Source organism: Haliotis cracherodii, unplaced genomic scaffold, assembly GCF_022045235.1.
Source record: "Haliotis cracherodii isolate W230 unplaced genomic scaffold, xgHalCrac1.p SCAF_6, whole genome shotgun sequence".
Lineage (NCBI taxonomy): Eukaryota > Metazoa > Mollusca > Gastropoda > Lepetellida > Haliotidae > Haliotis > Haliotis cracherodii.
Genome location: NW_027266319.1, coordinates 67,660,056 through 67,686,562, shown reverse-complemented (window position 1 = coordinate 67,686,562; position 26,507 = coordinate 67,660,056). Strand labels below are relative to the sequence as shown.

The window sequence follows — 26,507 nt, the reverse complement described above, 5'->3', positions numbered from 1 at the left end:
GACGGTGTGAAATACTTACTCATAGCTATACATTTATTTACACGTTTTTTGTGAGTCGAGCCCCTTAAAAATAAAACACCGGATGCGGTCATTAAGGCCTTGAAGAAGATATTTTCCCGCGCTACCCTGCCACAAATTTTACGATCAGATAAAGGGCGAGAATTTGATAATAAGAAAATGAGGTCTTAGTTAAGAAACAAGGGCAACACTTACTATGTCACACAGAATGAAACCAAGGCTTCTTACGCCGAGAGAGTGATACGGACCCTCAAGACCACGATGTACAGATATTTCACCTACAAACAAACGTACCATTACCTGAACATTTTGCAAGATCTCGTCCGGGATTATAACCACAGACCTCACAGATCATTGAATGAAAGATCACCCTCAGATATTAATCTGACTAATGAAGCTTTAGTATGGAAGGAACAATACATTGACGCTTTGATAAAGCCAGTCAAATCGAAAGCTGAAATCAAACAGAAGTCAATGAAGAAACCCTTTAAATTTAAAGTGGGCGATTTAAAGTAAGACTCTCTCATTTGTGACATACATTTCAAAGAGACTATCAAGAAAAATGGACTGAGGAAATCTTTATTATCAGAAGAAGGTTCTATCGTGATGGTATGCCTATCTATCTGTTGAAAGATATGGCTGATGATCTAGTTCAAGGTAGTTTCTATGCAAATGAACTACAGAGAGTAGACAAGCCCGCAGACACAGTGTGGAGAGTGGAGACAGTTTTGAAGAAAAGGAAGCGAGCTGGCGTAAAAGAGGTGTTTGTGAAATGGATGCATGGGTTATCCCAAAACGTTTAACAGTTGGATCCCAGAAACTGATCTTCAGAGTATATAAGGGCCTTCCTCTTGTTCCAGTGTCATTTGCATATCTATCGTCATGGAGTCCACATCGTGTCCTGATTGTGGGAGACAGTTCTCTAGAAATGATAATATGCATAGACATAGTAGACAGATGCATTCATATCCTCCTCCTCCTCCGGGAACCTTACCTCCTCCTCCTCCCACGTCTCCTCCTCCTCAACCTCCTTCAGCACTAAAAGAACAGTTCTACTTTACCATTCCATCCAATACTGTGGCGGTGGGTCCAAGTGGAAGTGGCAAGACTATGTTTGTGTACAACATTTTACTACAGAATCGCATCCAACCTGTACCCAATAAGATTTTCTGGTGTTATGCGGAGTGGCAGCCTCTGTTTCAGATAATCAGTGGACAGTTACCCTATGTGACGTTTGTGAAGGGGATTCCTTACAACCTGCACGAGGATAACTATCTGAATGCACGGAATAACAACATGATTGTACTGGATGACCTCATGTCAGAGGCTAAAGATGATAAACGCATCTCCCAACTGTTCACCCGAACCTCTCACCATAAAAATGTCATTATTTTCTTACTGTTAAAAAATCTGTTTCCCAGAGGTAAGGAGTCACGTGACATTGCTTTGAATTCTCATTACGTGACACTGTTTAATTCCCCTGTGGACAGACATCAAGTCAACTTGTTTGCTAGGCGCATCTATCCCAACAATACCGGCTGGTTTATGTCTGTGTATAAAGAAGTTGTTGAAAAACCCTATGGCAATCTGACAATCGACTTGCGTCCTACTACCTTGGAATCAGGAAGACTACAACCTAATGTACTTGAAACAGTCAACACCCCACAGCGTATAAAAGAGGAGCAGGCTTTCAATCAGTATCATTTGAAGCCAGACACCAGAAGAGATCACATCTCAGAAGTAGCCGCTCCATTTGACAGTGAATCAGAGCACGACACTACTGATACAACTATGCCTTCCTGTGATGAGTGTGGTATTGTGTTTGAAAATAATCATGACCTTCAGCGTCATGTCAGATCGTGGTGCCCTGAGAATGGAGGGGGGCCCTTAAGGAAACGACTTAAAATTCAGACAGATGATGAGAGCGATGTTAGACCGCCTACAATGACCTCTAAATTCAGTGAAGCTGATAAAGAGTGGGAGGTGAAAGGCTTAGAATACATGTGGGAACAAACACTAAAAACGTGCAGGGAAGAAATCTGGAAGAAGAAAGAAGAGTATGAAGATGAAGGGAAGAGTGAGAGATGGATTGAAAATAAATTGACGAAGTGCTTGAAAACTATTTATCTTGAAAGACTCGTGACAGCCATTAGATATATAGGCTACTTTGGAAACGTGCCTCTCTTCAAACCTATTCTAGAGAATATGAAACAGTTAGACCCTGACATGGATCGCAATGAAAAGGATCATAAAATCACTCGGTGGATGAAACCAGTGGTCAAAGATATCCTCTCTTATGTGGACATGTCACTGGCCGAAAATTTAGAACTGGTCAACCAATCTGATGATGACCAAGATAATGATAATGAGGATGAGTATATTTAATAATAATTGAACTATTGTACATTAAAACACTGTTATGTAATTATGTGACTGTACATATCGTCTTGGTATATGTATTGTATTTATGTAATAAAAATATGTATACAGAATATACTAGTTCTTTGTTCTTTTTGTTGTTTTTTTTGCAACCTTTCAGCATTTTATTTGAATTTTACCTGTAGTTTAAACAAAAAGTGTATGTATGTGAGTGAGTGATTGAGTATGGTTTTACGTCGCTTTTAGCAATATTCCAGCAATATCACGGTGGAAGACACCAGAAATGGGCTTCACACATTACGTTGCATGTCGGGAATTGAACCCGGGTCTTCGGCGTGATGAGCGAACGGTTTAACCACTAGGCTATCCGACCGCGCCTGTATGTATGTGAATCAGTCTGTATCATTACTCTGTTACCATGTGGGTCTATTCACATCAATCACACTATTATCAATTGTGTACTGTCTTGTAAATATAACTATTTGAGTTAAAGTTTCATAAAACAATCACAAACACAATGGATATATTTAACATATTTATTCAACAATAAGTATTCATAACAACATATAATTATACAATTAACACAATATATATCACTTTCATTCAACACATCTGTACAATGGACATATATCTATAAGAATATACATAATCAATAAAGATTGACATTGAACCATTAGTAATGTAGCATGAATATTCAAACAATATAAAATCGGTATTTACAATATAACATTGCTGGGCAAATCTAACACTGTTGAGTCATACTACATCATACACAAAGGGTAGATATGAAATGGTTTTTCTTAAGAATCAATTTTATAATGACCATGGGCCAGTGTGTGTATTCCATCATTGAGGACATATCTCTTATCATCAAAAGGGGAGAGGCTGATTTTATTGATAGAAGCTGTGTACAGTTGATGATCTCGATTTTGAATTTGTTTCACCTGGTGCCGAAATTGCTTCTCTTTAAAGAGACACTGTTTGTACAGCATGTCGAAGTTGTCTATCACGGACAGTTTCAGAAATACCCTTGGCTCTTGCGTGTTGTATTTCATTTGATTTTTCTACTTCTTTTCCATCCTTCACTTCTACTTCCTTTTCCAAAGCAAACATTGAGTACATTTTAGGTCTTAGGCCTACAAACTCCAACATCTTCACCCCAGCAAGTTCATCTTTAAATTTTCCAAGAACGTTTTCATTAGTTTTGGAATATAGGGGATGGTTAGATTTATAATTGCTGGTGTCAAACGGATCAATATTTTCTTGTATGTCAGCAGTCAGGCCATGGGTTTCTATTGCATAATACAGCGAGTCAGTGTCAGTAAAACAGAGTTGTCTTTTTCAAGTGAACAGCAGCCAAATCTGGATCGAAAATTTTGAAAGCATCAAATGTTGGTTTAGCACAGTTTCTTTAGACGTTTGGCTGAATTCACCAATTCAACATTGACATGTTTTCGGACATTCATCATGGAACGACCAAAACAAGAATTGTTCATCAATTTGAAAAACGCTTTGTCTGTTTTATTAGTAGATTGTTTACGTTTCTCTGTGTTGAAATAAATGAAAGGTTCTAGCCATGTTGACTGCTTAAACTGAATGACTCTATGAATTTTGCTTAGAACCATGCCTTGATTCAGATAAAACTGTAAATTTCTGTAATGAATAACATATTTCTGTTTGTTTAACAAGTTTGGTACGTACAAGCTTTCTACATGGTGTTCCCTTAATGTTTAAGCCAACTTTCAAATCCTGAGAATATTTAGAAAGCATGTCATGTGTCACTGTCATAGACTGGGGTGCTAAAGGGTAGTCACTGTGACTGTCATGTTAACCAGATGGGCAGTCAAGGTCAACCTCAAGAATGTAACCTATATCTACGTCAGCGGGAATACTCCTTATATCTAAATGCTCAAAGTTATCTACCCACTGGAAATCTCGCTCAGGGGGGGTTTGGCACATAGCCCACCCATAAAGATTATTCGCGTCGAGGTAAATAAGGTGTCTATTCGGTTCATCAGTTTTGTAATGTTTCTGACCTGGTAGGTTTGATTCAGAATACTTTTTGGATATCATGCTGATACCAGCCCTGAGTCCTGACTCTATCATGAGCAGCATTTCCACATCTGTCAGCCGCTCTAGCTCTCCATTTCCCATTTTCAACATTGCATCCCATCCAAACCCACGTAGCGTGTAATAGTGTCCTGGATCTAATTGGTAGTTTTCTAAAGCTGTTCTTCTAAAGTTTTCAAACACATCAGCCAAAAGTAAAACGTCAGTTAGCATGTACAAGTCATGATACTGCCCCATGTCCTGAATGTGGAATGTAGACCACACATTTTGTGCATGGTCATAATCTTCATCAGAGATGGAACTATCTGATAAGCTATTGTAAAAATCCTCTTTTTCGGGAAGTTCTTTCATTTCAAATTTTGTTTCATCGTCCATGAAATCATAAGGATAGACTCCCTTTCTCAATAATGGCTCTACCTGAGTTGGATTTGCAAATTCATGCCTTAAATGGATAAATTTGGAAGGGTCTTTTTTCTTTAGATTTTCAACAAGTTTTCCCAGAGAGGATTGAAGAAACTGACATGAATCAATGAACCTCAAATGACTGATGGAAAATGAAATGTATTTCTCCATGTTGTTTGCCAAACAACTCAGCTTCTGTTTTACAGACTTGTCTAACTGTTTCATGATCAGATGACTGTCATAACCACGGAGGTTGTGAAATATCACAGGGATACAGAATTCTTCCCTTGGAAAACTATGTTTACCTTTCACCTTTCTAAACCGAAATTGCAGATTAAATTTTTGATGGGCAGCCCCTCGATAGTTATACCCCTCTTCTAAATGGTCGTGGTCACGAACCTTGATAGACTCTTCATCAAAGGGTTTCTTACAAACATGACATGTATCTGCCATTTGAAATGCCAACTCATCAGTTTCAGTCAATTTTAAAGTTTCAGGAACTTTAAGCTTTTTATTGATGAGATGTGCTTCCTCCAACAAGCATTCAATAAAATGCGAAATGACTACAGGGCCTCTATAGGTCACTGCAGGTTTTGTACAAGTAGGTTTTGAACAGACCACTTTGTAACAGAACCCGGAAGGCTCATGTTTCTGATAAACAGTCGTGTTTGATGTGTTATTTTCAGTTTGTTTAACTTTACTGGTGATTGCCTCAAAATCTGCATAAATAACATAGGGGACTTTTAGCTGTTTCTGAACAGATAAAAAATCTAATCCATTTGTTGTGTTCACCAGGTAATCTGATTTTCTGGGCATTATGATCTGAACAATAGAAGGCATGATCATCTAACAAATCCTGCCGGATAAAACCATGCAGACATCGTCTACAATAGAATGTTTTTTCCGTCGTGTTTGGTTCTATCTGCCATGAGACGGGTGAAATTTCGAATGAGACAAAAATTGGCTCTTTTCTCCTTCAGTTAGGAGCAAAAGGTCAACAGTTCTATCAAATGGTAGCCTACTGATATGGAGAGGTAACACACCGTCTTTCTCCTCGTTGCCAAATACATTGACAGAAATGTGGTTTTGTTGTTCAAATTTGGAAACTTGAGAGAGAGGTATTGGTATGTCAATACCATTCAGGTCTAGCTCGGATTCATACCCTACATACTTTGTCACTCGATTTGCATTATCTTTGTAGGAAACAGGATGTAGGGCAGCAAGAATAGACCAAACAAAGCATTTCTGATCATTATTTTTGACATTTAAGATTGCTGTCTTATTTTGTAAGTACTTTGGCAGTGGAATGTAAGAGCTGGCTGACAGGGGTACATATTCTGTTGTATTTACTTCCAAATGCACTATATGATCTAAAATCCAACCACTTCCCTCGGCCTGACATTCCTGTGTTGATGTATTTAATTTTTGAAACGCCTGAGCTATTTGATCATCAATTTCCGAAAAGTTTGTAGATCTCACGACCGGATCAGCTATATGACATACTTCAACTTGAGGGTAAGAAACCATTTCATACCTTTCTGATCTTCTAAAAAGTCATGTAATATCTCAATGATATTGGTTCGTTCATCAGCAAAGAATTGCAGAATATCTACATGGTTGACATCACTCCGAGTCACTGTTGTTGTCCTCAGTGATCCCGCGAGAGCCGACCTTCCCCCAATCTGATTACCTATTTACACGCGGGGTCCCCCTCCACACCTGGCAATCTCATTCGGGCGTTTCCTGTGACGTCATCCTGCACCACCGGTGAAGTGATGTGGTTCTGTCATTTAGTATTCATCAGTTGTATATTGTTTACATGTTGTGCATAAAGCGTCCTGGGACAGAGATGTCGATTTTCTCCTTTATTCCCCCAAGAGCTAATTCCCCGTCAACATGCGCGTTGACACTTCATTCATCCCTGTCCGCCCAACTGCGAACGTTTCAGATATGACATGTGGGAAATAATCCTACAATCGTGTGAAAATAATAATAATAATAATAATAATCGTATGATTACGTCTCTATTGTTCACAATGGGGGCACGGGTGGCCCAGTCGCCTAAGGCGCCACAATTCGCTGTGTGCGTGTACCTTGGGCACTTTCAAAAACTATGGTTGTAGGTTCGAGTCCCGATTATGTTTCTTGGTTTGTCAGCACCATACCCGTGCTCGTGGGTTTCACCAAAGTGGGTTATGTCGGAGACCTGAATCACTTCTGGCCTTGTTCCCACATTAAGCTGACACGTGATATAACTGGAAAATACTATTAAAAGCGGCGTTATATCTAACTCACTCACTCACTATTGTTGACAATAACAACCTCAGTCAGTTATTCATATATGACTCAAATATCGTGAACAGCCTGCTTAACAATCAAAATGGATGCTGTTGAAGCCAAAACTTTAGCCAACAGATGGACCTGGAGTATGTCTTTCGGAGTCAGTGAGTGGTGTGGTCATAGGTAGAATACACAAACTTAAAAAGAGGAAAAAGTAAGTTGAATAAACTCATTAGATCACAGCCAGGCGTCCCACATGACAGATGTGTCGTTCTTTCCATCGACAAGGCCTCGGATAACATCACTGTTAGGTGTCAGCATTAATTATGTGATCAAAGAACTTGGTATACGACCTCTCTAACCTTTGGAAAATTAACAAACTCTACGAACGTGCAGTAGCCAGAAGCTACCCGTGGAGCTATGAGGACAACGCAAGGGAAGGATGCCCCTTCCTATGGCACTATAAATGGGCGGGCACCAGGTTTAAGCGTGGCAGGGGGAGCCTTGAAGACGATCCCGTGACCAGATCACGAATACCAGAAATCCTGCTTATAGTTCAGTCTACGAAGCATTTGCCAGTATGTTCCCATTCCATTCTCCCAGAAACTTTGGCAATGAAGAAGGTATCAGCTCGTTTGGCATCTGTTATATGGCAGTGTATTTTATTGTTTCACACTGATTAATTGTAATTGTTTTACATTGTTTCTGTTGAGATTCGGTAGACGCTCATTGCATTGTGGACAGTGATCAGTCGTCAGAACGTTACTATTTTAGATGCTCGTGTGTTAATTTCCGGTCCAGTTCACCGCGGACGTTGATCGTATGTTATAGAAACATGTTGAATGTTCCAGTGCCGCTGGTTTTGAGGGCACTGTGTAGAAATTTCCAGAAGCTTGTTAGGTTGTGTATATATTGGGACAATAGCGTGTTTAGATCTATCTCACGCATTACATCACATTGGAACCAGCTTTCATGTGAGGATCACTCATCATTCCTGATTCCCCACCTAGCTCATCTCGGAAGCTTAACCACTGTCGCCACTGGTTGCATATGGATTATTATCACTGACTTTTGCTGTATTTATGTATATAATACTGACCACTGCTGTCATATATATTGCAATTGAATATTGTACTACCTTTCCATTGTTTACTGTGATTGTTATTGCTGTGCAGCAATTTGTGTTGATTTGTTAACCTAGTTAATTTTGCAATACAATTGTTAATTTTATACCATTTGTTGTTTGTTGGTTGGTTTCACACTAAGTTCTTTACGAACATATTTCCACGTCCGAAGTGGTAAACGTCTGAGACCTACATCACTTCTGGCTTTCCTCCCACATCAAGCTTACACGCCACGATATAACTGGATTACTGTTAAAAGCGGCGTTAAACCCAACTCACTCACTCACTCACTCACTATTTCTAGGTTAATATATTGTTACAATTTTGGAATCGACACTTAACACGTGTAATCAAACACGCACCAGACACAACATTTCTTATGATAATCCAGCTCTGTTTGAAGCTGATCCAGAAAGGTTCTTGCTACGATTTGTGACTATGTATAAAACCTGGGTCACCAGTCAAAACAGTTGAAGCAACAACCCAAGGCGCCGAAGTCTGTCCCATCAGCTGGAAGTGTTATCGCCGCCGTTTTATTGGACGCCGACGGTGTCATCATAGTGGACAATCTTCAAAAAGGCCAAACAAGACACGGAACATTGTGGCGAATACGAGATAAAGTTAAAACTAATAGGAAGCGGAGGAAAGGTGTGATCTTCCATCAAGACAATTCGCCAGTGATCAACACAGTTCCTTCCATGGCTACTATAGTCAACTGTGGATGTGAAGATCTTCAATATCCCCCGTATTCTCCGGCGTCTGTTTTTTTTCGAAACGATTTTAGTTAAGATTAATCTTAACAACTAACTTTCAAAGATAAATATATCTTAATTTTACCATAAGCTACATTTTCGGAACTACCACACGTAGCATATTGGTTAGATCTTTGACACTTATCGTTACTCTGTCAAAGAACTGTTGTGTTGTAGATTGAAGAAGAGGAGTGTTTTCCCAAAGACACAACTGGGATTTTCCCGCATCTCAACTTCTGGTGTTTCAGTACGATATATGAAACAGAGTTAAATTCGCCCTAATGCTGTCAACACATGTTTATTTGCCTCAGAAATACCATTCTGTGTGTCATTATACGACACTGACCGAATTTAGGCTGTGTTTATAAACAGCCGTCAACTACAAATGCACTGCAGTAAATGTTACATGATACTTAATGGCTACTGTACTACTATACTGTGGCTACTCTTCAGGACCAGTTTCACTTAAATTTTCAGCGAAACATTTTGTTCTGCAAATCAGAGCGGCAATTCCGATGCATATAAAACATATGTACAACTTTCTTATTATCACATGTTATGTTTCATTGTAGGTGCTGTAAACACGACTGTAAAAAGAAGACTATGGACGAAAAGCAAGGGGGCACAAAGGCCAAGTCAAGGCCACAAGGGTATGTTCACCACGACGACTGCAAAAAGAAGACTATGGACGAAAAGCACGGGGACACAAAGGACAAGTCAAGGCTTGTAGGAAATGTTTACCACAACAATTTGGGTATGTTAGCATCTCCGAGAAATCTTAGTCCAGTTTCTATATCTATATCAGTAAGATACAAAAATCAGGAGGACATGAAATAGTGCATCAAATAAATATTAGCGACAAAAACCTAAATTTCATATTCATCAGAAATATCTGCTTTTGTGGATATGCCATCGTGGCATCGATATGACATCGTGTAAAGTCCAAAATATATGTGTTCACTATGACGTAATTCCTTCTATGCGAGGCTCAGAACTTATCAAACAGCCCTCGTATTACATATTAACGAACAGCATGATTTACACAGCCGGGTCATATGCATCTTTCCGAGGCAAGAGAGTTAACTGACTATAAAAGTCCAGTTTCAACCCTTGCCGAACTAGGCTGGTATTATGGAGTTACATTTTGGCTGGACTAACGAGTCCAGGCATAGTCCAATCAAAATCGCGCAACGAAATCGAAACCCGGTTCGTAAACTGTCGTGCAGATTTCGGTCGATTGCAGGATTTGCAAAGCATTTGCAAAATATTTTAAGGCTTAATCGCTCTTGTTTTATAGTGACACCAGACCGCCTCCTTGGTCTAAAATTGTTACTCACCTGTCTCGTAACCGACTGCTCGGATCTCCCTATTGCAGTGTGACCTAATGGTGTGTGACGTAACCTGTCAACTGCCGAGGCAACTTGACATAAATTTAGGAGTGGGTGTTCTTGCAGGGGACCGCCTCCTTGGTCTAGTGGTAGGGCGTCCGCCCGGAGAGCGGAAGGTCTGGGGTTTGATCCCCGGCCGCGCCATACCAAGAGACGTTAAAAGATGGTACTTGTTGTTACCCTGTCTGGCGCTAAATAAAACAAGGACTGGTCGGTCGGCTCGGAGTCAGTATACTGTGTCTGAGTGGGATATTTATGTTAAACGCGGTATGGTATCTCAGTGGCCATGGGCTAGCGCTATAAGTCGGCATCAGTCCAGACTAGTACCCGCTGCCACACACACACACGTGAATGCACGTCGCTATATAAGTGCAATAATCTAGAACGCGACGTTAAACCCCATTTCACCTCACCTAATGGTGACACCGAAATAGCCATGTGTTTATAATTGACATTTGGCTAATGCTTACATGTTTCAGGAAATGTTTTGGAGGGATCAATTCTACTTCCGTCCGTTCGCTTAGGAGGGTATAGTTAGGATTAAATGTAAAAATGTTCAGTTGTTAGGCACAAAACACGGAATATGAACTTCTAATCATGTTCCGGCCATCAGGGAAACTGTGGGGAACGACCGTCTTAATATTTTTGGAGAAAGGATATTCACTGTTTCAAGACATTTTTGTTTACGATCAGTATCATATGATTTCAAATATTTTAAGGCTCAGTTGCTGTTGTTTTATTGAACACTAGTTTTATTGACCGCCTCCGTGATCTAGTGGTAGCACGTCCGCTCAGAAAGCGGAAGGTCCGGGGTTCGATCCCCGGCCGTGTCATACCAAAAGACGTTAAAAGATGGTACTTGTTGTTGCCCTGTCTGGTGCTCGGCATTAAGGGGCTGGTTGGCTCGCAGTCAGTATACTGTGCCTGAGTCGGGTATTCATGTTAAACTGCGGTATGGTATCTCAGTGGGCTAGTACTATAAATCGGCATCAGTCCGGACTAGTACAAGCGCGCACGCACACGCACACACACACACACACACACACACACACACACACACACACACACACACACACACACACACACTCACACACACACACACACTCACACACACACACACATGCACGTCACTTTATAAGTGCAAAAATCTTGAATGCGACGTTAAATCCCGTTTCACCTCACCTTATATTGACACCGAAATGGCCATGTGTTTTTCATGACATTTGCCAAATGCAAATATTCTTACTCTTGCAGCAGGTGGTGCGCTGGGAATAAAACGATGTCGGCCCCCTCCCTTAGGTGGGTATAGATAGGATTAAATGTAAAAACGGCCAATTGTTAGGCACAAAACACAGAATATGAACTTCTACTCGTGTTCCGGCCATCAGCGAAACTGTGGGGAACGACCATCTTAATATTTTGGGAGAAAGAATATTAACTGTTTCAAGACATTGTGCACATGTTTTCCTTTTTATTGGACATCAAATGAACAATGAGTTTATAAGTATTTTGCAAACGCTTTACATTCTAAGCATGTATTCTAAGCATGAGCGCGGCGTTAAACAAGAAACAATCAAACAAACAAACAAAAGTTGTATACATGTTGTTGCGTTGTCCAGTGTTAGTATGTGACCTACATGGATGTCGCATTGAAACCCTAGACGAACTGTACAGAGGACAAGTTGTTGGCTCAGATTATAGAATTCTAAATGATCCTTGTCACCTTTAAAACCGAGGTTATACCCCGTCACAACAAACTAGTTCTCAATGCGTTCGTGTAAATGTTGTCGAACAGGCTCCAACTGTGTATGAACGTAGTGGACGTAGTAGAAACTATTGATAGTCTTTTTACGAACCTTATGGACGGGCTCGGACGGGGAGGGTGCTCTCGAACTTTGAGTCTGCCCAAGATTTTATCCCGTCCATCCTGACCTGCAATTAGTCGGATTGACAACGTACTTAAAACGAGAAAGACGTATTACCAACGGAATTGCCGTACTTCGAACCTACTAGGGACGTGTGACGACGTGGTGCAGTACAACATAAATTTCAGTATGTGTGCACACCGACCGGGTCAGTTAGTTACTCGTTCATCCCGTTCGGTGACAAACCCAATTTGGCCGCATTACGTTCTTAGTCAATCCTTATTCCGTGAAAATACTTTCCAAACCAAATATAAAATTCTGAAGCAGTTTGCAACACGTTTCTACATGGTTCTAAACGTTCTCAGTAGGTTCTCATTAAATTCTCCTAGTTTTGAGTACGTTTATGCAGTTTTCACGCAGTTCTTTCTACAACCACCCCGTCTGAAATACGATAGGACAAGCTAGGGTATAAATACGGGTAGGGTTTCAGGTTCATCAGAAGGGCTTGAGATTTTGGGCAGTGCGCATCGTATCCTGACGTGAAGATTTTAAAGATTTGTGCCCGGAACCATGGATAACTTGGCATACATTAAACATTGAATTATGGTTTTATCCAATTTATCCTGAAAGCAGAGGAAGAGTACAAGGAGATGGGAAGTGGCTAAAATCTGAGAGGAGAATAGTTGTGGGACATTATCATCAGCTGGTGGAGGGGCTCCGTCTGGATGATCAAGAGTCCTTCTACAACTTCTTGAGAATTACACCACCCATTAACTTCTTGAACGCATCACCCACTTCATAATAATAAACAAGACACCAACTACAGAAAAGCTCTGGACCCCGGTATGAAGCTTGCAATCACACTGCGTCATCTGGCAATAGGAGATTCCTATGCTATACTGCAATATGAATTGAAGGAAGCCAGAAACGCAAGATGCTTGTTGGTGAAACATGTCTGTGTGGCCTTGGTGATGGTGCTTAAGAAAGAAGTCATCACATACCCTGTTGACAGAGCCACTTGGGAAGAAGTTGCTGAGGATTCCGCATGCGCTGGAATCTCCCACATGCCTATGGTGCCCTCGATGGGAAACATGTTGCCATCAGAAAGCCTCCCAGACTGGAACTATGTACCACACATACAAAGGCTTCTTTTCAGTCGTAATAATGACCCTGGTAGATGCTGATTACAAATTTATGTGGATAGATGTCTTTTTGGAAGCCAGTCTGTTTAGAAAATGACTCATCTTCCCGAGGCAAGAGAGTTAACTTATTATAAAAGTCTAGTTTCCACCCTTGCCGAACTAGACTGGTATTATGGAGTTATATTTTGGCTGGACTAACGAGTCTATGCATAGTCCAATCAAAATCGCGCACCGAATTCGAAATCTGGTTCGTAAATTGTCATGCAGAGTTCGGTCGATTGCAGGATTTGCAAAGCATGTGCACCGCCAACTCGTTGTCAACAGATGTTTTTAAATCTTTTGAATTTTTGTAATCAAGGTGCTCACATGATATGAAGCACTTTTGTCTGGGCGCCACCATTTTGTTTGAAGCAGATGCAAGTGATACGAGAGGTGGAATCTGATTGGTCCATAGGAGAGTCATAGAGAGACATAACTCATAACAGCCACTGAACCTTCACCTTGGCCATATAGAGCCAGACGTGTGGTTGAAAATGTGATTGGCATTCTGACCCAGAGATGGAGAGTCCTCTTGTAAACTGTACAGACCATTGTTGAAGCTTGTGTGTGCCTTCTCAACCTCATCCGTACCCGAAACCCAGCCATTCAAAACATTCAAGTGGATGCTGAAGATGCTGCACACATCCTCATCCCTGGTGCCTGGAGACAAGATGCCAACCTGCCAGCCTGCCGCTTCCCACAGGGAGGAAACAGGGACACTGTTTTGGCCAAGAGGCAAAGGGACTATTTAAGAGCTTATTTCAACAACCCAGCAGGATGGGTGCCATGGCAGGACAGGATGATTGAACTATGAGAGCCATGATTGTCAAACTGTTTGATGTTGAATTTTAGCTTATGGATTTTTAACATTCTAATGTCTATTGGTAAAAAAATGTTCTCTTACCATCATTTCAAAATGTACATGAGATGTCAAGCTGTGGTGTAATGAAAGTTTTCTATATAAAACGATGTTGTCTTAGTTGATTCAATCGCGTTTTCTACAATATACATGGCATTGTATCTAGACACATGCACAAAAGTTAAGCGCTACCCACCATATTTGTGAGCTGTTACTTTTGGCACTTAATGATGACTATTATGACGAGATGTACGATTGCTATAAGCCGTATATGTAAACCTCATGTGATGCAAAAGTTGTCCCAAAGCAAGATTATCCTGTGTTCCAAAAACATATGAGCAGAAAGGAATTTTACCGAAGCCCAGAAATTGAAGGATGTCTGATTTTCCGGCCAAGAATGTCCCAGAGATGCTCAATCGGATTAATATCCGGACTACAGGCCGGCCAAGGAAGAGTGGCAATAGCTTCTTGACGCAAATAAGCCAAAACTGCCCGAGATCTGTGTGGTCTAGCATTATCGTCCATGTAAACAGATCTTGTCGAAAGTGGATGGTTGTCAAAATGAGGAAATACCACTGGACGAAGAACGGCATCTTGGTATTGTTGGCCATTCAGGTTTCCACGAATTGTCACCAGGGGAAGTTTGCAGCCGAAGGAAATACAACCCCATATCATGACAGACCCCCCGCCACATGCTAAGGTCTTCTAGATGTTCCTTGGTGCAAAACGAGTGTTACGTTGTCTCCAAACACATAGTCGACCATCAACAGTTCGTAGCAGCATTCGACACTCGTTAGACCAATGGATCCTTCTCCAGTTGTCCAAGTTCCATCGACTCTAACGCGTTCGGTATTCATGGAGTCGGGCAAGGACGGGCCACCACGCGAATACACACGCACTAGGCACGATCGAGATGAGGACGTCGTGCGAACGAGTTGGTCAGGTTAAGAATTAGTTTGAACCTGCTTGCACACATTGTGAACGAGGTAGAACAAGGTTGAACTGGTTAAGAACGGGTTGAGAATGGCTACGGACGTGCTCGAACTGCACTTTTACATGATCTGAACTGGATACACACGTACTGCAGACTGGCCAAGAACGAGATAAGAACGAGATAGACGTATTGAGGACTGCTTTTGAACGAACGCGCATCGTATTTTACGCCAAACTACGCGTTCTACAGTGATCACAGCCCGTTCTAGTTCTTTGGTGTGATGGTAGCATAACCATCAAGTGTTCAGTCGAATAGGTCTTGTTAGGATGTTAGCTCGCTGTCACTCCTCTGCATATTGTTTCATGTGTTATTTCATAATCACTCAATGTACGCCTTTCTGTAGTCACAGTCGCTTGTCAGTGTTCATTTTATTCTGATTTGCTTACTGCCGCTAAATTGTGGTTTGTGTTTACAGATGTGTCTTGCAATGATATACAAATAGTTCTCTCGCGGGCAATACATTGTTTTATGTATCTTAACCTCGCAGCCAGAAACCGTTTAAAACGTGTTTAAACGAACTTCCTTTTGAGTTCAACTTATCGTTACTTGGTAAGAAATATGTCACTTGTATGAACAGCATGTAAGTATGTTCTGCGTCCATTGTAGGCAACACGAGACCGAGAGCGCAAGCGCCGGACGCTCCAAGACCGAGACCGGACGAGCCGGACGCTCCAAGACCGAAATCTCCGAAAACTGTGAAAGCATGAAATGAGATACACCTTACTTTCTGCTTCACGCCCCGGATCGCCACCTCATCGGAACTGAAGGGCTTTGTGGCAACTGTATAACTGTCAGATTTACATAATGTAATACCCCTGCGGATTTAGATTAAGGCAGTTGTATGTTAGTACTGATTAGTTTACTGCCAGCGTTGCTAACTTGTGACTATTCGCCCGTTGGACGTGTCTCACGCTGTGTGAGTTCAACTTGTATCTGCTTACTCAAAGCCTTCATGCTTTAGCTTGGTTTATTTTTAGTGTTTATGAATTCTTAAACAGACAGACATATATTTTATTTACTAATTTTGGCACCAAGGCCCAAAGTACAATACAGTTTGCATATCAACATTTGTCATGATGTACATTAATAGATTTTAAAGTTACACTTTTTTTATTATAAAGGCTTGTTTTAAAACTACATCAACAGCATGGATGATATCATGACTTCCTAATATTTACCGTTAACTGACGGTCTTTAAAAATACCCTGCCACAAGGGGGGAAATGTATACCATAAACGAGTATATTTTTCACATATACGTAAAACATGGTTTTCATCCTCTTCGCCTCCTTGTAAACAATTTGTATAAACAGAATAAAATATCACCGTCTGTGAACCTGCGTCATATACTCAACTCCAAAAGAAACGAGATGTTCGATGGTTGATATCGTTAAACAGAAATGATGTAAAATTATAAAATAACTACACTTTTAAAAAGACGACGTTACATTTTATTTTACATGGTAACATTTCCCAACACGCGACTTGCGATAATTGCACGCACGTCTCTGGACAACAGATAAAACGTGTAACACTCCTTATTACCAGAAGGTTTGAGAAGATTGAAATTGATTCATCGGACACCTTGTTATCTGGTCCCAAACATTAGCTGTTGGTTTTGTAGTTTGATTTTAAGTTTGACACAAAAACACCCTGTCCCGTCTAACTCTGGAAAACTGGAAGTTGTTTGATCAAGGTTACAACATTCAAGGCCTCAGTAAAGCTTTCAACAAGTTTTATGGTAGACATGTTGAGGACATTTCCAAATTTAACGCATCAGTGACAAAATGATGTCAGATGCAATTACCTCTTTTGACATGTACCATATGTTCCCATGTTGTTTTAAGGTGAACAATTGACTTGCCTTTGCATGTGTTTGTGACGGGTGCCACCGGTGGGGAAGGATACACTCACCCTTTCGCAAACACCTGGTATCATCACTTTTGATAGTGATTCATATAGTCGAAAGGGTTTTGTCGCTTTATTTACTGAAGCTGGATGGAACATGTCACGAGTTGGCAGACACTTTGATGTCCATCATTCCACAACTTACATGCTTCAGGAACATCACCAGTTGACCAACAGTGCAGATTATCGTCCACTAAGTGACCGACAGCGTGTGACGCTCGATAGAGAAGATCAGTTGATGGTGACGTCACATCTACGCGATAGAATCCCACGTACAACCACAGCTCCTCAAATGACTTCTGGGACTCAACAGACCAATCAGCCATACCCGTTACTGAATGTGATTCATTTAGACTATGTTTTTATATGTTGCCAATTTTGACTTGTTTCTGTTAAAAAAAAACATTTTTATAGCATGTAACTTTCACCGCTTCAAATTCGCGTTTCTGTTAAAGCTGAGTGTACATTTACATTAACATTGTGCAAGGAAATTCCCAATTTACAATAAGCTCTGATTTAACTTTTATCTTTAAACCAATTAAAATATATTTCAGTTCATAAGAATCGTTTTACTTGGCTGTCATTGCTGAGATGAAGTGATAGAGAAATCAAGGGCAGGTATTTCTAGTTCGCGAGAACCACAAGGCTAGGCCCAGGGGTTGGTGTAGGTTCACCGAAATGCGAGACCTGGAGATACAGAGGATGGCCACTGTCCGGAATTTAGAGAGCAATTTGGGGGTTCTTTCCATGCCCTCTGATGCATTACGTCAGAAATGAATGAAGTGTACATAAAATCTCTGACACACCTTTCACTGTCAGCCCTCGTTTCGCCACGCGTATCGTGAAGACCATGGGAAATAAGATTACACAGCCGAGACTTGGCCTCCATGTTATTTCCCAAATCTTGCATTTTAGATTTAAGAGTTTCATTTTCCGCCTCTAATTTTGTTAACCTTGTAGTCAAACGTAAATGTGATCTGAGCCTGAATCGATCTAAGCGTTTTTGTGAGATCAGAGAGGGTGACGGCTGGACTGTCCGAGTTATCTGTCACAACACACTGGCCAGATACCTTTTGAGGGATGGTCAGGTCTGAATACTATCTCCCGATATAGTAGCTGATGTAGGTGGTCCAGGATTCGACTCAATTTCGCCCGCGTTTACAATCAAAGTTGGTGACAGTAAACCTAAGCCGGGACTTGGACCGCGAACCACCAGGGAGATGTACACAGCCACACACTGAACGGGGTCCCCTGCTACGAACGGAGAAACACCCAAGTTTTTTTCCCTCCACGGATATATATCAATATACATACAAAGTCTGGATTAGCAGTAGCAGGTTATCGGTGAAATTTCTATTAGCCTCATTAGCCTCACACAGCAACTTCAGCAGAGAGCAAAAACAGCCGCCAATAGACAAAGTATAAAACAAATTTCGATGAAGTCTATCTAAAACACATAACATAAATACAACAATAGTGTATGCAGAAAATGTTAATCGTCTGTTACATGTTTGCGAGATAACACGCGAAAAAGTGAAAAACATGTGCACCACGGACAACTGCAAATGCACGTGCGGGTAAGGGTATAAAACGATTGCAACGGCAAGTCAGACATCCACAGTGATACAAAAACACTAAAGAAATGTCACGACTCACAGTCGAACAACGTGAACGAGCCTTGGGTATGGTACAGATGGGAGCCACCCACGCCCATATTGCACGAACCTTCGGTTGCTCCCGTGTTGCCGTTACCAACTTGATGCAACGTTACAGACATACAGGGCGGACCGCTGACAGGCCAAGAACAGGCAGACCAAGGGTGACCACGCCCCATGATGACGGGTACTTGCGTACCTTGCACCTCCGAAATCGCTTCCTGACAGTGACACCATCGGCGACAAATGCCTTAGGTCACAGGGTTAGTCGACAGACAGTGGCCAGGAGACTCAGGGCTCATGGAATCAGGGCATTTAGACCATACAGAGAACAGCTATTGACAGCGCAACATCGTCGTCTGCGATTGAGATGGGCCCGGACTGTACGACGTTGGCAACAACGTGACTGGCAGAGGGTTGTCTTCACTGACGAAAGTCGATTCTGTATGTTTAGGGCTGATGGAAGACAACGTGTTTCCCGCTAAAGGGGTGAACGAACAGCGGCGTGTTGCGTGCAGGAGGTCGTAACATGTGGTGGAGGGAGTGTCATGGTGTGGGGAGGATCTGTGGGCAGCAGAGGACACCGCCGGGCATCGTTGACGGAAACTTGACAGCTCAGCGTTACATGGATAACATTATTCGTCCAGTTGCCTACCATTTCTCCAACAACAGCCACGTGGTGTCATTTATCAGCATCACAACGCTAGAGCCCATACAGCCAGAATTGTCACTAACTTCCTCGCAGCCAACAACGTCAACGACCTGCCGTGGCCTGCACGCTCACCCGACATGTCCCCCATAGAACACCTCTGGGACTTGATGGATCGTCGTGTTTGACAACGACCACACTCTCCAGCCAACCGGCAAGAACTGATCTTGGCCCTCCAAGAAGAATGGCGTCAAATCCCACGTGACCTCATCAGACGACTGACTTTTTTGTGCGTCGAAGAGTTTTTGCGTGTATTGAGGCATTTGGTGGTCACACACGCTACTAATGACTTGTTATTGAACGTGAGCGATTGTTCATGTACTCTGCCTATTGTCCATGATTCTGAAAGCTCGACTTTTGTACCACACCCAACTTTGGGGGGCTCTGACGTCATTCTCGGTCGCGGTATGATTGTCATTTTCAGTGTTGATTATGTTGATATATTGATCTCCTCAATACACTTTACTTCATACATATGTTTTGTTGTTTTTGAGCAAGAGTGATTTCAAACTCTGGTAAAGTTTCTTTTGGACGTCAGTTTATAATACACGAACCACTGCAATTAAGGTAATCCCAGTGTGTGGTTTTTTTATTGCGTTATTCAAGGCTTTCAGTTCGGGAATAATCCACGTCATCTGGAATGAAGGGATCATGTTCACCTTGGTCTTGCTGCGCCACCTAAGACTGATGTGACTAATCGTGACGTCAGCATTTAAGGTTGTAATTCTAAATACCCAAACGACAAAACCCTTTCCATAATCATAAGACATATCTGTTAAAAGAATTTGCTTCCGTCACAAACACATGCAAAGGCAGGTCAACTGTTCACCTGACAAAGCACGGGAACGTATGGTACAAATCAAAACATGAAGCTGCATTGGACATCATTTTTTGTCACTGATGTGTGGAATTTCGAAATGTTCTCCACATGTCTAGCATGAAACCTTTTAAAAGCTTTACTCTTGAGCAAGAGTTGTATGACGCTCTTTGAAATATTCATGCGAAAGGCATGCTAGATTTTACCTCAAACGTTGTGACATGTAGATACCAAAGGCTGGAGCTGGGGCTGCTCGACTTCAAGGGACAGTTGACTTGTTTGTTTGTTTGTTGTTTAACGTCACACTCAGCAATATTCCAGCTATAGGACGGCGGTCTGAAAAATAATCGATCTGGATCAGACAATCCAGTGATTGACATCATAAGCATCAATCCACGCAATTGGAATACGATGACATGCATCAATCAAGTCAGTGAGCTTGACCACCCGATCCCCTTAGTCGCCTCTTACGACAAGCATAGCCGCCTTTTACAGCAAGCATTGGTTGCTGAAGACCTCTTCTAACCTGGATCTTCACGGGTTAGGACAATTGACTATTGGAACGTCAACACCGTTTTTCATTCAGTCTTGAAGATATATTTTTCCTTCACTCTCAATCTTTAAGCAAAGACCTAAATATTAAACAGATAAGGCCATTTAACTGGTCTCTTTTTATTTGTAGCATAGGTTGGCAAATCATTGGAAGGGAATTGGCTATTGGACCATTTTGGAAATGATAAAACATGTCACCTGCGATGACACAAACAAAACAAAACATTGTTTTAACACAACATATGATACATGGTGTGTTTTAAAACTTTAAACTGAGAGGATGAGAGTCTTTATTCCTCCACACATTTGGAGATATAAAACGGTGTGGCGGATATTGCAGGCTTGAAATTCGAGGTAACGTGACCACATGCATAATGTGTCATTCAGTGGTATTTTGACATGTCCACTGAAATTATCTTCCATGTATGGGTCACACACTGAAATATGTCATACATGTACTTACCACCAACGGAGAAGGAAGTTCGCTCAGCCAGGAGTGGAGATTGTGATATCAGATGGAACTGGATAAATATACATGTCTCAAATACAAATGATCGGATATTGGTGATCAGTAGCGTGGTCTGACGGACGCACCATGCTGAGTGCAGTGATAGCGCTCTTTAAACCAATTGACGCACGGGTCATCCCAACGATTATCGTTCGTAGATTATGGTATATAAGGTAGGTGGAATGAATTAAGAGTATTACTGCTGACGTTTGTGAAGGAAGAAACACGAGAATGTACATCGCAACACTGGTCCTCAGCATTGTTTTCTGTTGGAATGTCATTGGTAAGTATATTTCATTTTGCTATTGTCGTACGAGAGGTGAGGTAAAATTGGGTTTAACGTCGGGTCCAAGATCATTGCACTTATATAGCGACGTGAACGCACGTGTGTGTGTATGGCTGCTTGTACTAGTCCGGACTGATGCCGATTTATAGTGCTAGCTCACAGAGATATTATGCCGCAGTTTAACATGAATACCCCACTCAGACACAGTATACTGACTCCGAGCCGACCAGTCCTTATTTTAGCCCCTTAATGTCGAGCGCCAGACAGGGTAACAACAAGTACCATCTTTTAACGTCTTTTCGTATGACGTGGCCGGGGATCGAACCCCGGACCTTCCGCTCTCCGGGCGGACGCTCTACTACTAGACCATGGGGGCGGTCCTGGTCCGACGTAGCTGCGTATCGTTATTATAGAAAATTGCTGTGCACAAATTCCTTATTCACGAACCTTGTACGTAATATCATACTGAAGGAAAAAAGTAATGAAACAACGCAAATATTGGAACATTATAATATAGATACTTCACACTGACAAAATAACACACAGCGAAATCAATGCATATCCATTACTGGCATCTGCCAGTACGTTCGGGATGAGATGTACAACTATGCTTCACCTTTTATAGTCTTAATTTATGTGATGGCCTAGTCATTGAAGGCGCCGCAATTCGCTTTGCAGAGTTGCGTCCCGTCGGCACGCCACAAACCTATGATATTTTGGGTTCGAATCCCGGTTCTACCCAGTTATATTCCTAGGTTTTCTTTGGTTTCACTAAAGTGGTAAACGTCTGAGACCTGCATCACTTCGGGGTTTCCTCCCACATAAGCCGACATGCCGTGATATAACTGGAATACTGTTCAAAGCGGATTAAACACTCACTCGCCCACGTATTTTATGTCAATATATTTTCGCTAGGTGCAATCAACATGGCGTTACAAATTATGTTTGAGGAAATAAAAAAAATAATGATTTATCGAAATGCAGACATTATCACCCGTTAAACGTCATCAAACTTCCATGCTACAGGGCGGTCAGGTAGCCTAGTGGTTAAAGCGTTCGCTCGTCACGCCGAAGACCCGGGTTCGATTCCCGACATGGGTACTATGTGTGAAGCCCATTTCTGGTGTCCTCCGTCGTGATATGGCTGGAATATTGCTAAAAGCGGCGTAAAACCATACTCACTCACTCACTCACTCCATGCTACAATTGGCGAAACCTCTTCACGATTATTCTTCACACACAGTATTGGGAGCCACAGTGCCTCACCTGCCGGGCGACATGTCGGGAGCCAACGGACAGAGCATATTCGACTTTGACAAGAACGAAGACGGCGTTGTAAACGGCATGGAGCTGTACAGCGTGTTGACCTACCTCGACGGTAGACTAGGCTACACACCGAAAGAGGCCAGAGTCATTCTCCAATTGGCCGATACTGATGGGGATAATCAGCTGGACATTTCAGGTAGGGGCAATCTTCCACTTGTTTTTATGCAAAGGTATTTTAATATAGTGCATGCACGTCAACAATTTCGTGTTATATCAGAATAATAGTTTTATCTTTTCTTATAACAGTGATTCGTCATAATATCATGAATATATTTACTCATTGAGAACACAGTTCATGTGTATTAAAAATGATAAATAAAAGCGACAAAACATTTTCAATAATCATAAGAAATTTCTGTATGATTTCGACTATATGGTAAACATGAATTTATTAATCAAATCGTGAAAATGTGACCCACCAGAGGCATAACAAACACATGCCAAGGCAAGTCAATTATTAACCTGAAAAACTCGGGAACATATGGTACATAAATATGAACGGATGATCGAAGGGAATAAAGCATGTGTGGTTGAAAGTCTATTTAATAAATGCGAGTGCGGTATCCGTGTTAAACACGGTTTCTCACTGGGCAAAGCACTTAAAAAATTTGGACTAGTGCAAACAGCCATACGCATACTTGTATGCACATCGCTTTAAGAGTGCAATAATCTTGAACGCTACATTAAACCCCAATTCCCCTTAAGTCTCCTCTAAAAATATGAAGTCGATATTACACTTGAGTTAATATCACTTCATGCCGCATCAACCTTTTTCAAGGACAGGATTGTTTTCAGAGTAAAGTTATGATCAGAATAATAAATAAACACATAATAAATTGAACATGTGCCTATTCCTGTTTATCAAATTTCATGACAAGTCATTTGACAAGACATGAAAAGGATCATCATGTAATACATATAGCTCCCTGGAGTAGATCAACCTGCCGATGTGACGAATATCGTACATTAATAAATATATTCTACAGCGCGTGGGGTAGCCTAGTAGCTAAAGCGTTCGCTCGTCACGCCAAAGACCCGGGTTCAATTCCACAAATGGGTAAAATGTGTGAAGCCTATTTCTGAAGTGATATGGCTGGAACAGTGCTAAAAGCAACATAAATGCATACTCACTCACTCACTCACTCACTCACTCACTCACTCACTTTCGTTGTGCAATATTTCTTGGTAGATGAAAACGTTAGTAGTATAAGGGAAGATATTAATAACTATATTTTCTTTTCAGATCTTCTGCAGTTGACAATGCTTGTTGAGACGGAATCACTTCAGCACAAATAACAAGTTAATAACATATATCGTATGTAACTATATTTGACATGTATTTGTAAAGTTAAAAACATATACTTTCAATATAAAATAGTATTTTGCTCCAGTACTGTCTCTAGTTTGATTTGAGTCAAAACACAATCAACACTGATGGAACACACCTAGGCGGTTTGGGTTGCCAGACTCAGTGCTGTAGCTGGAATATTGCGCACGTGTTAATGCTTCCTTTACTGAGCCTGTGAACATGTTCCGGTCGGAGAATAAATTTGAACTACAGTATAGAGGTCATCACGAGAGTCTCCTTTTGAATGGTAAATATCCTGTAATAGGAATAAACCTGACTATTCTGCGATATAATTTCATCCTCAAGTTCATGACAAACGTATTTTCATCTCTCACAAATGGTACTTAAACATTGCATGTTTTCCTGGAATGTGCAAGATCGGGTGAGAAAAGATCTTCAGTGACCCATGCTTGCCGTAAAAGGCGACTATGCTTGTCGTAAAAGGCGACAATCGGGATCGGATGGTCAGACTCGCTGACTTGGTTGATGCATGTCATCGATCCCAATGTCGTGGATCGATGCTCATGATATTAATCACTGGATTGTATGGTCCAGACTCTATTAATGATAAACTGCCGTCATATAGCTGGAATATTGCTGAATGGCGGTAAACAACAAACCAACAAACCAACACATTAATATATCCCGTGCAACAGGAACGACATGGAGAAATGCTGAGTATGGACGTGGCGAACAGACAATCCAGGAAGAAAAGCTTGTGATTTCATGAAAATGAATAGACTGTTTCCAGCATGACATTTCATTGGTGGGCTACGCGAGGTCACATTTTGTTCTTTTAACATTGATAAAACGATGTCTACCCCGTTAGACGAACCATAGCTAGTCACTATAAATACACTCCAAGCGTCTCGGTAAATGACACTTCCGGAGCTCAAACTTCCAATTCTTTGTGGTAGATCATTTACTGGATGTCAGACAAATTAACCACGATGGGTGCAATAACTTGCCTCAGAGGGCTGTTCTGAAATAGTAGCACATCTATGTGAGCAAGACCTCGGACCTGTCAGACAGCACTCTGTTGTGTATTAAATCATGTGCGGCCATGCTGACATGCAGAGATTGTATTATGACATACTGCTTACGAAATAATGGTTTAACAGAAAGCTGGTTTGGACATACGGCATCAGTTTCAGACGCTCAGTCTGATAATAAAAGGTTAGTTCATGTCGCGTCATAAATATCACGAAATAGGGGCCATATTCACAATACAAATAGGTAGTAATAGATTTATGGAAATCAGAAATGTCCAAGATGCACAAGCTTTGAGCATAAGGTTTTGCTAAGGTTTGCTTGGACCCTTAAAGAGATCAGGTCGTCGGTGCCCATACACAACGTGTACACAATTGGCATCTACCACCCCATAGCTGTTTCTGGAGGCACGCCTGATCGTTCTGTATGGAAAACCATAGATACTTCTTGCAAGTGATTAACTCGTGATGGTTTTTCACAACGGTCTGATCGACTTCCATATGTATGTCATGTGCGATATGCTTGACCTCCATCGTATTTGGATTCTTGGATATTTTCACAAATGCTTTCAAAAATGACAACAGATGTTAAGTTGAATTACATCTGTAAGTGCACTTAAATTGTACTGGCTGGTCGACATCGCGATCCGTGGCATTGTAGATACGAAACGACAACGCTGGACAATAGCCAGTGTAGATTATCTGACGAAACAGATTCTAAAAGGCAAAATGGTGACAATTATGTGAAGGGATCTTAGTGATGACATCAGATGTTCGCGAAAAGGGTAAACATGTCCTGTCTTATCGGTAGCACCCGCCACTGACAATTTTTTACAAAAAGTATGTTGTTTTGCCTCACGCACATCAGGGCTCCTATCATGTCACGGTGACATGGGAACAAACCAGACAATCAAGTGATGGAAATCAGTTAGGTTGATATGCTGATTGACAAGCAATTGGCACCATACACCTGTCACGTTCATATAAGTACAGGGGGCACGGGTGGCCCAGTCGTCTAAGGCGCCGCGATTCGCTGTGCAGAGTTGCGTCCCTTGGACACGCCAGAAACCTATGATTGTGGGTTCGAATCCCGTTTCT

At 41.4% G+C, this 26,507-nt stretch overlaps 2 protein-coding genes and 1 pseudogene across 2 annotated transcripts in view; 1 reads left to right on the top strand and 2 right to left on the bottom strand.

Moving 5' to 3' along the window:
- LOC139445756 (protein rolling stone-like) overlaps positions 1-26,507 on the bottom strand; it is a 298,150-nt gene that overhangs the window by 69,067 nt on the left and 202,576 nt on the right. The gene's annotated exons all lie outside the window — the stretch shown is intronic.
- Positions 5,788-7,451, bottom strand: LOC139445318 (uncharacterized; annotated as a pseudogene).
- Positions 21,692-24,368, top strand: LOC139444988 (uncharacterized). The gene is made up of 3 exons (XM_071226025.1): positions 21,692-21,743; positions 22,990-23,208; positions 24,316-24,368. Exons 1-3 carry the CDS (start codon positions 21,692-21,694, stop codon positions 24,366-24,368), a joined length of 324 nt encoding a protein of 107 aa, XP_071082126.1.

Bases quoted from the DNA above. Each gene is read 5' to 3' on its own strand.
- LOC139444988 (XM_071226025.1), top strand. From the start codon at position 21,692: ATGTACATCGCAACACTGGTCCTCAGCATTGTTTTCTGTTGGAATGTC. The intron at 21,744-22,989 runs GTAAGTATATTT...CTTCACACACAG, and splicing joins TTTCTGTTGGAATGTCATTG to TATTGGGAGCCACAGTGCCT. The intron at 23,209-24,315 runs GTAGGGGCAATC...TTTTCTTTTCAG, and splicing joins TAATCAGCTGGACATTTCAG to ATCTTCTGCAGTTGACAATG.